The 13,647-nt window shown below is 46.4% G+C and overlaps 1 protein-coding gene across 1 annotated transcript in view; it reads left to right on the forward strand.

Annotated features, from left to right (window-relative positions):
• CFAP77 (cilia and flagella associated protein 77) overlaps positions 1-13,647 on the forward strand; it is a 58,635-nt gene that overhangs the window by 26,539 nt on the left and 18,449 nt on the right. The window contains exons 2-3 of the mRNA XM_066562993.1: positions 6,683-6,782; positions 7,821-8,043. Coding sequence (XP_066419090.1) covers positions 6,683-6,782; positions 7,821-8,043 — 323 coding nt within the window. The remainder of the gene's footprint in view (positions 1-6,682; positions 6,783-7,820; positions 8,044-13,647) is intronic.

Below are 13,647 nucleotides of genomic sequence, written 5' to 3' on the forward strand. Positions count from 1 at the left end.
TCTCAGCTTAACCTCAGCGTCCTCACTGAAGCCAGGCATTGAGCAACAGCATTCCCTGGCAAAATTTAACTTCAGGGTTTGCAGCACAGCAGGTATCTCCAGGGCTGTGATTCTCTGGGAAATGACAACCCCACTACACCCTTTCCCACTTTTCTCTGGGAAGTCAACAGCAAACATGGCAAAGTTGCTTTTTTTTTTGCCAAGCTGCTGTGTGTTATTCTGCCCACATTATACCCTGAGCTTCCAAATCTGCTGCCACATCAAAGACAGAATTATTCTCCTGTTTTTCCCACACTGATTTGTCCATCCATGCCTCCATTTTCCCACTGATGTTGCTTGTAGGGAGAACAAGGACTCAGAAAGGTCCTTCTCCATCCAGCTGCTCCAGGACCACCCCATGCTGTCCCAAACCTCCCTGCCATTGTCCCTACATATCCTCAAATCTATCCCAGGCCCATTCTGTCTCTTAGAGGTGAATGATGGTTGTAACTCAAGAAAAATCAGACACAGGTAAGACCTCACTCAGCAGCTCAGCAGCAGCTGCAACCTGCACACTCATTTAGCCTGAATAACCCATCCCTCCTGCCAAAGGGCTTTGTCTTCTGACTACAGCCCACGTTTCTTCCTCAGAACTGAGAGCAGGCAAGGGCTGATGTGAACTTCACAAGCTGTGACACCCTCTACAGAAACACATGTGCTTCTTTGACCTTCAGCGCTGGCACAAAAACCTTACACAGACACAAATTTGTCTGAAAGTCAGGAGCAGATTTAATAGAGCAGGAGAAGATCGTTTTCAATATTTCCATCTCAATTACAGTCAAACACCTCGGTGAGCCTCAGCCTTTGGGGCTGTACCTGGCCTGGCTGCTCCCAGCGTGGAGACTGCCGGCAGAATCAGCAGAAATAGCACAACTGGGCAAGGTGTTGGTGATTTATCAATGCTGAAGTAATTCATCCTGACACCGAGGAGCTGAGCAGGAGCTCAGGGTCCAGCAGGTGCCCCCGAAGACCTGAGAGTTATACAGTGCCACACATCCACAGTGGCAGAGCTGGGAGCTGACTCCTTAGCAAAAAACATCCCTTTTTTATTTTTATTTTTTTTCTAAAGCATTTTCAAACAGCAGAAAGAAGCACTCTTGTTACAGAGAAAGGCAGTTTTAACTGTTGCAATGCCATACTGCTAAAATTGTCCCTACAACAGCACATTATCTGCTAACTCCCCAAGCAGTGACTAATATTCAGAGTCTCAGAATTTTGGGGCAAACAGGATTTTTCAATGGAAAACTAGAAGGTGAATACACCCATGAAGATTGTGTACACAAATACTTTCATATCTGCCTGGCCCTTTAAAACCAAAGTGATAGAGTTCATTTGCATTTAGATCTCTTTGGCTCCTTCTTTTCATCTAAAGACAAATCCTCACAAAGGCTGCTTAATTAGACCAAATTAGATTTCCACCTAGTGCCTTGTCATTCATTAGAAAACGCTGTTCTTTTTTTCAGTTTTGGTAATTATAAGCTGGTCTCACAATGTTCACTTCAGGTTCAAAGTCTGACTTGCATTCATGATTTTGTGCAGATGAGAGGGAAATTATTCAGTGGCATCAAGTCTGCCCATTTTACAAGTTGGATAAAGATCATCGCTGGAGTCTTTTATGTAATGGGGTATACTCTTTCTTAAGTCTTTAATGATTAATTGTAATAGCATATCTCATGGCAATTTTCAAGACTAAAAGCTAAGTGCAAACAGTTGGAATGTGCAGTGAGTGTATCAGACAGTGGGTGCTGCCTGGACTGGGGTTTCTGTGTCTGACTCTGTGTGTGGCCCTTGCTTGTTGGTGTTCCTGCCTTTTTGGGAGCAAGGAAATGGCAAGGGGCCGGTGCCAGGGGTTGTGTAAGGAGAATCTGGGCTGGAAGAGCTGCCTGCCTTCTCTCGTTGTCCTCTCTAATCAGCAAGGGCGACAGCTCTGCTGCTGACCTTACACAAAATACAGCTTCTAGAGGGGAAAATGGTTCAAATCCACACCTGACACTCAAAGGCTGGTGTGTAATAAGGCTGGAGCTCCCAGGGCAGGTCAGTGAGGAGCACAGGTTAGTGGAGATTGCACTTGTGGATGTACTCTGGCTGATCTGTCTGGAGTATTTGTAATGAAAGGAGTTAAACTCACAGCAAGATCCTTGAGCTTTGCCATTTCTGACTCCAAGGGCAGCAGTTTGCCCAACCATCACCCTTTTCTCTGGAAAGGGAAAGATTCTTACACTCTTATAGAAGACTAGAATGATTTGGTCTCACTCTCTTCTCTCCCCAGTCCAAACTCCATTCCCTTTGCTGTCCTGCATGGGCACACTGATTCCCTGCCTCAGTTTCCCCTTTATTACAGAGTATTAATGCTCAGTGGCATGCTTGGAAGCCTAATAAATCAGGGACAGATCTTGTGGTCGTCCATCAAGCAAAACTTCCTTTGGCTTTGACCTTTAATGCTTATGAAAAGCTTTGAAGACAACTGCCAACTTATTATTAATAATCTTCTTGGGAGTGGAAGTTACAAGCAGTTGGCACCAAGCAGCCCAGCAGCCACCAGCCCCTGCTAGAATTTCTTCTGCACTAACAAACCCAGATTTTTCAGGTGTGTTTTTATAACAACATTCTTGTTTTACTTTCTCACAAAAAAAAAAGCTAAGTTTTTCCTTCCACCTTTAAAAAAAAAATCTCATCAAATTTGCCTTTCTCAAAACACTGAACATTCCCTTTCTCATCTACCTAAACCTGATGTTGAGTTACTGTCCCCCAGAGGCTTTCAGTAGCTCAGTTCTGATGTATCCCTGCACTTTGTAGCTCACTGCCTTCTTAGAGTGTAATCAAACATCAAGCTAAGTAGCAAATAAATCTCCCGATCTCATAAGCTGCACAGCAAGATCATGTAAATGCAAATGAAGGGCTTGATTTCAAGCTGTCGTGGGGGGAAGGAGGGAAAAATGCTGGGCCTTGTCACTGCAATCACTTCACTCTGCAAGTGCAGTAAATCTGCAATAATAATAGTAATGGCAGCGTGACGGGAGGCTTTACTGTACAAGGGGGTGTAATGAAAAGGGGAACAGAAGGTAGGAAGGAGGCAGGGCCTGGCAGGCTGAAAATGCACCAGCACAGAGTTTGCAGGTGTCCAGAGGGCAGAGCCAGAGAGGAGGGGATGGGGCTGAGTCGGAGCACAGAGGATTCAGGGATTTGCCCAGCATCCCCTCCCAGGGAAAGGCTGGGGAGGCAGGGATTAAAAATCCACATCTCAGTCTCTTTCTGTACCTCTCTGTATGGACGTGTCTCCCAGCTCTCTCAGTCATCTTCAGAAAATTGATGCAATGTGTTTTGCTGGGCCATGAACACCAGGGGACAGAACACAAATAAGTCTTGCAACAAAACCTGGAATCCTTAAAGATTTTGCACTTCCTTAAACCTTTGCAATGCCTCCACCTCAATAAACAGACCCCTCTCAGATCTTTCCTCCTCCTCCACAGCAAACATTCTCCAACACTTAAATACAAATCCAGGGCTCAAGCCCAGGGCTGCAGAGATCAGAAACTACCTGGCAAAGGCTCAGGATCACTCAGTACACCCAACAGCACTCACTTTTCAGCCAACCAAGGGATCCCCACTGATCAAACACCCCCAGCACTGCACCATGACCAGTGGGAGCACGGCACCCTCCAAACCCAGCCCAGACAGACCAGGGAAATTATCATGTCCAAGGGGAAAGGATGGATCAGCCAAGCCCTTAAAGGCAGTTTGAGAGAGCAAACAAAGCCTCAGCACTCATCTCTCATAGCCCTGAGAGGTGTTGATCTCTGCTGGGTGCTCTGGGAATGCTTCAGGATAAGGTCTAGAGCTATGTTTTCCAAACTGGCTGGATAAACAGCATTTAGGATGCTGGATTTTCCTCACTGAGGTCGTAAAGGGAGAAAACTTGCAGAAGGTACCCAGAGAAAATTAGGACCACCTGGGATGCAGAGAGAGACGGTTTTAATTAGAGCCAAGAGGTGGGAAATAAGGCAGAGAAATGACATCTTAATGAGGTTTAATGAAGTTGTCTGCTGATGGGCACAGCTGTCAGACAGATCTGTATTCCAGCCAAGCAGCTTTGTGACAGGCTAAACCTGAACACAGGGAACCGTGCTGGAACTGGGGGAGAAAGAAAAAAAAAAAAAAAGAGACATTCTGTATCAACTTTGGCTCAGTTTCCCCACTGCTTCATGACAGAGCACACCTATAATGCCTCAGGACAAACAAATGAAACCAGCCCATGAGCTGGAAACAGCATTTTGCTAATTTATGAATGAGAAAGGCTGTAATTGTGGATTACACTGAGCAGGATTCATTCCTGCTACATCCTTCCCCTTCTTTGCTTTTGTAGGTAAAAAATGTTGGCAGGCAACTAGAGTCTTGTGAGCTCGCTGATTTTTCTTCAGGCACAGATTCTCTCCATGTTCAACATATTGGACCATTTTTTTTTTTAATTAATTATCCAGCACCTTCAGCTTTATTTATTCAGTGCAAAGTGACTGTAAAATGCCACCTGATCATAAAAGGAAACAGCATGCACTCATTTTGTGATGGAGTAAACACCCAACTGTGTTAACTTCAGGTGCTCTGCAGAAGGGACCCTTTAAATAAATAAATTAAAATGTAGTTTCAGAGTTCTGCACTCGAGGGTCTGGAAGCAGCTTTGCCACAGGTTACAAACCTCTCTCCTGCCCTGCAGTTTCTCTGTGATTTTTCTCCCATCTGACACACCTTTGCTATCACAGCAGATTTTTGACCTCACTTCCCTGATCCATTATCAGAAGGTGATCCCAGGAAAACGCCTTTTCTCCTGCATCTGAGGAACATTCCACCATTTCCTTTGCACAACCACCCTAAAAATAGCTGTAAATACAGGAAGAGCAGAGCAGCAATGAAAGCTCCTTTATCCCAGCTGGCAGTGCTTTGCACAAGCTGCTGGCACACACAGAGTGCACACAGGGTTTGTCACTGCCACTGCAGCCCTGGTGGCACTAAAACCCCACTCAGTCCCCTTGTGCTGGACAGGGGACAGTCCCTCCCTGTGCTCAGGGCTCACAGGAGGGATGTGGGGAAATGCAGCCGTGCTTGCATCACATCCCTGGCTCGATGGCTTTTAGAAAGGGCTGCTTGCAACAAAGGAGCTGCAGTTTCACACAGGACAGGTCCCTAAAACTCATTTTCTGGGGAAACTGTGCTTCTGAAAGCAGCAGAAATGGCACACCTCCTTTAGAGTGTGGAGTGTAAAAGTTGGAGGAATTACAAGCACATTTTAGAGACCTCACTGCAGAGCCCTCTGGGAGGGTGCCTGTTCTGGACAGGGGTTATAAACTCTCACTCTCCAGGTAAAACTGGCTCAGTGAGAGTTTGCCTGAGCTGAGGGTGATGCAGAAGAGCACATTGGAAAGCAGCCACCATGCTGGCAGTGCACAGGGGAGCCATGGCTGCTCTGAGGCCCCGGCCAGGGTTTGCACTCCGCTGACTGGGAATAAAAGGAAAATTTTGGTGTGGACAATGCTCCTACACGAGCAGCTCCAGTGAGCTGGGTCCCTTATCAACCTGCACAGCCTGAGCCTGCCATGGTGGCAAGATGGAAGTGGTTCATTTGCTGCTTCTTTTTCACTGTGTCTCTGCAGAAAGGGCTGCATTTGATTCAGCAGCTCCTGATCCAGAGTGTGATAATGGCCATCTCAATGTCAGTGTTCACCCATGAGAAGCACCAGTGTGGTATTTCAGCACTTTCATTCTCCAAACAAGACCTGCCAACACCTACAACACCCCAGCTCTCCTGACACCCTTCCCATGGAAAATAACCAGTCCCAAAGCACCCACATCCTGCCCTCAGGGCTCCTGGGACTCTGCTCCAGCTTTCCCTGTACCAGGCTCTCTCCCCTGCCCTCCCTTTCAAGCAGCAATGAGGTTTCAAGACACATCCTGCAGTGACTTCACCATGGAGATGGGAGGGTGGAGACAAAAGGGTGAGGGGAGGTCAGTTAATCCCACAGACACCACCAGGCTGGGACACACATGAGCTGGGGAAGAGTTCATTTGAAAACTAAATTGAAATTATATTATTGAGCTGAAGTTTTTTTTTCTGTGCTATAAAGCCCAGGCTCTACTCTTCCTTCTTCATCCGCCTTATCCTCCTCCTCCTCCAGTATGCCTTGTGTCTTGGTTATTCCCAGGCAGGAGCATCCATGTGATTGTGCCTGGGGAAGTTTATGTCAGTTTTTTGGGAGGATGCACAATTTGGAAATGAAATAACTCAAAGTAAAGTTAAGACTAGCTGCAGACACCACAGCTTGGCATCCCCACCAAAGGAGAGATTAACCAAACAAGAAGACTTCAAGTCCATATCTATTGAGTCAGGATCCCTATTTCCAGCAAAGCTAGGTCTCTTTATAACTCAAAACCTAACTTGTGTGGAATTTAGCATTCTTTAGGCTTCAGCTCCTTTTTGCACTGTGGCACTCACTCGTGCAGTGGGATTCAAGCCCTTGCCAAATGGACACTGCTGGTACTTGTGGCTGTGTTCTACTACAAACTTCTGTTTTCAGGGGCTTTATCTTATCAGAAAATGTCTTTATGTTTCTCTATTAATGTTCCATATGCTTCTCTATTCCTTTTTCTGCAGCCAGAACTTGGAAAGCCCATGAGAAACTGCTACTCCCTGCCAGGCCCTGATTTTACCTATGGGATGTACATGCACAAGAGAGATGGAGGAGTCCCTGAAGGTAGGACACTGCCCCTAAAACACAGGCCTGCAACAAAATCCTAATGCTAGAAGGAAGTCTTCTCTCCTTCCCATGGCTCTTCAATACTTCTCATCAAGCTGGAAGTGCAGAACTCCAACATTTACCCACTTTCATTAATATTACCCCAATTGCTTGGTGACCAGTGAAGTTTCTCTGTCACATTAGAAACTTTCAGAGGCTCACACAGAGCCCAGTCAGGGAGGATGCACCTGCAAAATGTGATGCACCTGGGCACTGTCATAACTTTGTCAGGGCTCCTGCTTTGTGCTCTCAGGGACAATTTCCCTGTAAAATCAGACATGCTGAGCAAGCCAGGGTGGAGGGTGAGAAGGATTCAATTCAGATGGGGTATGGGATGCAGTGGGATGGGGTATGAAGCTCACAAAAAGAACCTGAGCCCCACAAGACCCCCATGCACAGTGCACACATCAATCAGCTTTCCCAAAAGGAGCTAACTGAGATGTCCCCTCTTTGTCTCTATTTCCTTCCAGCCATAGGGCACTGGGACTCAGTGAAGGCCAAGGCCCACTCCCATAAGAGGGTCATGCCCTGGGACTTCATGGCTATGAACCTGAGCCCCACAAGACCCCCATGAAGGTGCACACACCTCAATCTGCTTTCCCAAACAGAAGCTATCCTAGATGCCACCTCTTTGCCTCTATTTCCTTCCAGCCATAGGGCACTGGGCCTCAGTGAAGGCCAAAGCTCATCCCTGTAAAAGGGTCATGCCCCAGGACTTTGTGGCCATGAACCTTAGCCCCACATGCATGGTGCACAAGTATCAGTCAGTTTTCCTAAACAGAAGCTGAGATGTCTCCTCTTTGTCTCTATTTCCTTCCCTCTCCAGCCATAGGCCCCTGGGACTCAGTGAAGGCCAAGGCTCACCCCCATAAGAGGCTCATGCCCCAGGACTTCATGGCCATGAACCTGAGCCCCACAAGACCCCCATGCACAGCACACACACATCAATCAAGGTTTTAACCAAGTTGCCTCCTCTTTGTCTCGATTTCCTTCCAGCCATAGGCCACTGGGACGCAGTGAAGGCCAAGGCCCACCCCCGTAAGAGGGTGATGCCCCGGGATTTCGTGGCCATGGGCCGTGCAGCTGTGGATGAAGGCTGCACCACAGCCAGGGAGTTTGCTCTGTACTATGGCTACATGGACATCCGCTGCAAGGACAAGGGCATCCTCAGATATGGGGGCAAGGCACCCCCAGGCATGACCTTTGGCAAGCCACCACGGTAAGGGCCCTCCTCGGGATGAAATTATCCATTCCTACCTGTGGGGGTATCATTTTTTTTGGGTTTGGATTGAAGGTATTTGAGACAGTAATTTGTGTTTGGATTTGATTTTAATTGTTTATTTTAATTTTATATTTATTGTTTATTTCATATTTTGTAAATTGGTTATTTTATATTTTATAATTGTTTTAAATGTTTTTAATTGTTTGTTTTATATTTTACATTTAATTTTAATATTTAATTTTAATTGTTTATTATTTTTTATTAGTAAAATGGTTTTATTATTGTGAGTTTGGCAGCTTTTTATTAGAAGGCACAAAATGGCTAACAATTTTTTGTTACAAGCTTTTTTTAAGACTAAACTATCTAATTAAGAACTGACACGGATTTTTTTTTTTAACTCAATAACTGATTTCAAAAGTTTGCAATGTGGACTTTTTTGCTTAATTACAAAATGCTACTTAAACTTACAAAGAAGAAGGAAGAAGAAGAAGCATGAAAAAGAAACTTAGGATGACACTTTTGCTTTCTATTTTGCTTCTATCTACAGCATACTAAAAATTTCAAAACTTAATTTTTTCACTAAGTGGTACACTTACACTACTCTTTATAATTTATTTCACACTTTTGACATCTAGGAGTTTAATTCACACTATATCGACATCTAGGAAACTTTTTCTATGAATGAGGGTTAAAGTTAGTGCTCCTTTAGGGGTCAGGGCAGCCCAGAGCAAACAGAGAAATATTCCTGGTGCCCTGGGTTTCCACACCTACCCTCACATCCCTCCCCAGTCTCAGCTACCACAGACCCAAAAGAGAAATGTCCTGAACCTGGATGTGCTGAGTCACAGCATCACATCCATGTGTGATGACACTCTGATATATGGTCTCCTCCAGCCAGGTCTCATAAGCTCTTGGACGTTTATATCACACCAAGAGAGCTCAGCTACCTTAGAAGGCATAAAATCAGCAGGATGACTTCTCTAGTAGTATTGGAAACAGAAAAGTTTTAATAAAAGGCAAAATAACAGAACTCTTTACAGAGAAAACCCAAGCCAGGTGCAAGAGGTTCTTGCTCCTGGTAAAACACCCCACAAATGCAATTAGTTCCTTTGTTCTTTTCTTTTTCTAGTAAATTGCTCAGCCAGGACTTTTTGGCTCCTGTCCAATTGGCTATCCTTAAGTTTGAGGTGAAGTCCCCCAGATCCTATGAGGTGTCTTTTTACCTAATTGAGGAGAGAAACTTCTAGGCTTTCTTTCTTTTTTAAGGAGACAAATGATAGTTGTGTCACTCCGTCAACAGGGGGCACATTCCTACAACACTCCTGTCAGATAATCAACTACCTGAATATAACATACCTGCCACAACACAACTTCATTTCACCTGAAGTATTATGGGCTTGAAGCCTCTTAAAAATATCTTCAATACCAACCCTTTAATCTAAAGGAATATGAAGAGCTGTCAGCCAGAAAATTGGCATCCCAGGGTGAGAAAATCAGAGCAACAGCATTTCTACCTGTCTGCACTGGTAGAAATACTCTGGTGGAGTTAAAGATCAGTTCAAAGTTCTTTATCCTCTTTCCCACTTAGTTCATTGCTCTGCATTGGGCAGAAATTGGGAATGGAGCAGGACAGAGGTAAAAAATCTTCTCCCTGCCAGTGCAACTCCAGCACAAACCAGTGCTCAAAGCCTCTCAAAGTCCTGCTACTGCTGGAGCCCAGGGGGGTTTCTTGCTCTGTGCAGGTCTGGACCAGACATTAGGTTTTTATTTTAAGAGCTTGATAATAATCACTACCAGAAAAATAACAGCTACAAATTCTAGAGAAAAGACATGATGAACGGCACCGTGTATTTTACATGATAGTAAATGGGCTTTGCATATGCAAATTGAATGGATTTTAAAATGGTATTTAATGACAATTTTCGTAGCAGACATTAACATTAATTGCATCAAAATGAAAATGTAGCATTAGCTTGCTGTTAGCTGCAAATGCCCCAGCTATAAAGCTTTATCTTTATCAGTATCAGCCCTCATCCCTGTGACAGGGCTGCTCGGCAAATTGCAGGCAAAAGGGCTTTTATGTTGCAAAAGTATCCCCCAATGTAGGCCAAAATCAACATCAATTTTGCTTTATTTCTTCATAAACGGAGGTTAAATGGCTGCCTGTAAGAAGCCCAGGCATCCTTCAAAAGTTTTAAGGAAAATCTGCAGACCCCACAATGGCAGAAGTCGTGAGAAAGGGCTTTAATTGAAAGTTATTATTGTACAACTTGCCTGCTGCTTAATAGCTACCTTTTATGCAGACTGATTGTATTTATCCCTTTACTTTAAAAGCACATTATAGATAAAACCAAATTACTGGGATTATCAAGGAGTTGTTACAGGCATTTCAGTAAAAGTGGGAGTTTAACACACTTTTCCATGACTGGCAAGTTAGAGAGACCAGCTTTGGTGAGCATTCCCAGGAAAAGCTGATCCTTGGTGACAGCAAGACCCATCTTCCTAAAAATGACCTGGCTGTCCATGGATTTCAGTTGGGTTTGGACTCTAAGCCCTGTTTCACTGAGATCTCAGTGCTGCTGCCTGGGAAGGTGCTCCCAAGTGAGGCACGTGCTTGTCTGGGGGCAGAAGAAAACTGCCAAAAGGTCTTTTTTCACAACTCCAAGCACTTCATGTCTTCAAGAAGTAACAGATCTGATCTAGAGGTCTATTAACATCTCGGGTGCAGTGAATTTTTCAGCAAGAACAGCACCTGCCTGTCATCCCCCAGCACTGGCGGTGGGGCTGAGGAGGCCAGAGAGCAAAGGTGCTTTCCCATGGCCCTGGAAGCAGCTGGGACACCCAGCCTGATGATGGGGTGCTCTGGGACAGCCCAGAACCCCAGTGCAGACCCTGCCCAGTCTGCAGCTCTCTGCACAGTGGGAACTGCAGCTGGTGCCATCCCACAGCCTCAGGGCTGGGCTGCTTCCCTGGGAACCCAAATAACTCAAATAACCCAAATAACTGTCACAGGAACGTGGCTGGGGTCACTGGGTAATGGACAAGGGGCTTCTTGAGCCCTGGCAACTCATCTCCAGCCCCTCCTCAGGCCCTGGGTTGTGCTGCTAAAGGCTTCTGTCTCCTGGAGACACCAGGGTCAGGAGTTCTCCCTAGGCTCACCGGTTGGAGCTCTCCTGCATCATCCCAAATAGAAACAAAGCTGTGGTTGCTATTAGTGCCTTGTTAATCAGTGCCTGGCCCTGCTGCTGCTCTAACTCAGATCTCTTGTGCCTCTGCTTTCTGCTCACAGCGTGTGCAGCGTTTTACCAGGCAGCCTCACACACTGCAGCGAGCTCTCTGAAGCTTTGAGGCCTCTTTCCTTTCTTTTCCTGGGATATTTACCTTCAAAGGTCACCCATACCCCTCTATATTCCCCCTGGGCACCTTCCAGGGGAGAGAAGCAGTGCTGCTTTTTGCTGATTTCCCCCCCTTTTCTCTCCCTCCCTTTTCCTAGAGTAATGTTTGCTACCAATCACGTGGCCAGCTTTGTTGTGAGAGTCATAAAAAGGACATTTTTCATCTCTCCTTTTTCCTGCTCTCGCTCCCTTCTCTCTCTCAGTAGCAGACAGAGATTTATTCCTTCCCTGATGCCTGTGGCATTTGGAGCTGGGAGGGGTCAGGGGAGGCACTGATGGAACATAACAGATAATGCAGTGGTTCCCCAGGGGCTTGTCCAGCTCCAGAGCCGATCCATCAGCAGGCAGTGCTCGTGCCAAGGTCAGCAGTAACGAGGATGGGGTGGGCTCCCAGCCTCCCCCGTGGGGCATCCTCCAGCCAGGCTCCCCCAGTTCATGCTCTGAGCTCCACAGGAGCTGCCTTGTGCAAGCACTTTGCAGAGAGGACCCTGAGTGCGGGCACTGGGCTCACAGGCTCAGCTTCAGCTCTCCCAGCCCTCCTCCCCACCACACACAGCTCCACAGGCTCATCTTCCAAGGAGAATTCCCATCTTTGACAGTCCCCTCCAGGAGCTAAACTCCATCCACATGCTCTGTGGATTATCCCATCCACATGCTCTGTGGATCATTAAAGAGGTGCTGAGGGCTGCTGTCCTCCCAGGTCTTTTCATTCAAAATAACCCCACAGGTGTGTCCAGCCCCATACTCTGCAATAATGACCTTGTTTTACAAGGAGGAGGCTGCAGGGCTGGTGTTTGATGATATTGGAGACCTAAAGGCATAGAGGGTCTGTGAAGACTCCAGGATCTTCACTGGTGTCACTCCAGCCTGCTATTCAAGGTGCATCTGGAAACCTCAGGAGGTGTCCAGACCTACATTCATCCTCCTGACCACCTTTTCTGGCTGAGCTTCCCTGTGCACTGAAATCAGCCAATATTAAAGGATCATTTTTGGAACAAGAAGTAAACACAAAGACGTGGCTGCTGTCTACAGCTGGATTTTGGATGCTATTGATCTGTGCAAGGTCACACAAGGAGTCTGAAGCCAGCACACTCCAGCACACAGCTGGTACCCCGAGTACCAGCTCTGTCCCCAGGAGTGAGCAGGGCAGAGTGCACCCTCAGCATGGACACACTGCCCAGCCCTGCCAGGAGAGAAAAGCTTCCAGCCACCTCTTGGGGATCATCCCAAATCTGCCTGCTGTGCCCCAGAACCTGTTCCTGGGCAGGAGGAGTGCACAGCCATGCTCTGCCATCCTGTACCTGCTCCAAAGCCTGCGTGGCCATAACCCTGCCTCCCACGGGCTGCCATGCACTTGGCAGTTGGCCTGGAGGTTGGGCTGACCTTGGGTGTGCTGGCAGGATTTCCCTGGCACTCTGTCATCCCCAGGGCTCCTGCCAGGCCCCCCCGCCACTGTCTGCCTTCTCTTCAATTGTCCCTTTCCTGAATTTTACAGCCCATTTTCCTTCTGTCTTCATCTCCTGCCTCGAATCCACCTCCCATTCTCTAAAACTGCTCCTAATCCTTTGGCAGCTGTTTTCATCATGTCCCTGCAGCAAACTCACCTCTCCAAAGTGTTTGGTCACTGCAATCTCTCTTCTTCAAATTGTTACACTTGGCCAAGGGCATCAGTTACCCAGTACCTCCTCTTTAATTGGTATCATTTGCAGCCATCCCAATCTTTCACCTTCCCTGAGAAGAGAGATTTCTTTGCTCATGTTCTGCTCAGCAAGTGGCCTCTCTACCCAAAGTGGCTGTGCTGTTTGCACACAGCCAGAACAAAGTTTAGAAAGCTGCTCAAGAGGTGCTGAGGTATTTCCACTGATAGGTTTATTTTTGAGAGACTTAAAGAACATTTCAAGTTGCTAATATATGGCTGTTGAAAGAAAGCTAATCTAGATGTCGACCAGCTGCAAAGATGTCAAGGAAATAATGTGTTACTGGGAAGAATCCACAAGGAAAAGCTGGACAGGCAATAAAATTTAATATTACAGCAAGTGTGCATCTGACCCATGATCACTGGAAGACAAAGGGAGTGTAAAGCCACCAAAATCCTAAAGTTTAGGGGAAAAAAGTTTTACAGGGAAAAAAACAAACCCTGAGGACTGACAAAAGAGATTATAAAAATATAACCCAGTGAGTGGAATCACTGTCAGGCTCATGGCGA

This window comes from Molothrus aeneus, chromosome 19, assembly GCF_037042795.1.
Source record: "Molothrus aeneus isolate 106 chromosome 19, BPBGC_Maene_1.0, whole genome shotgun sequence".
NCBI lineage: Eukaryota > Metazoa > Chordata > Aves > Passeriformes > Icteridae > Molothrus > Molothrus aeneus.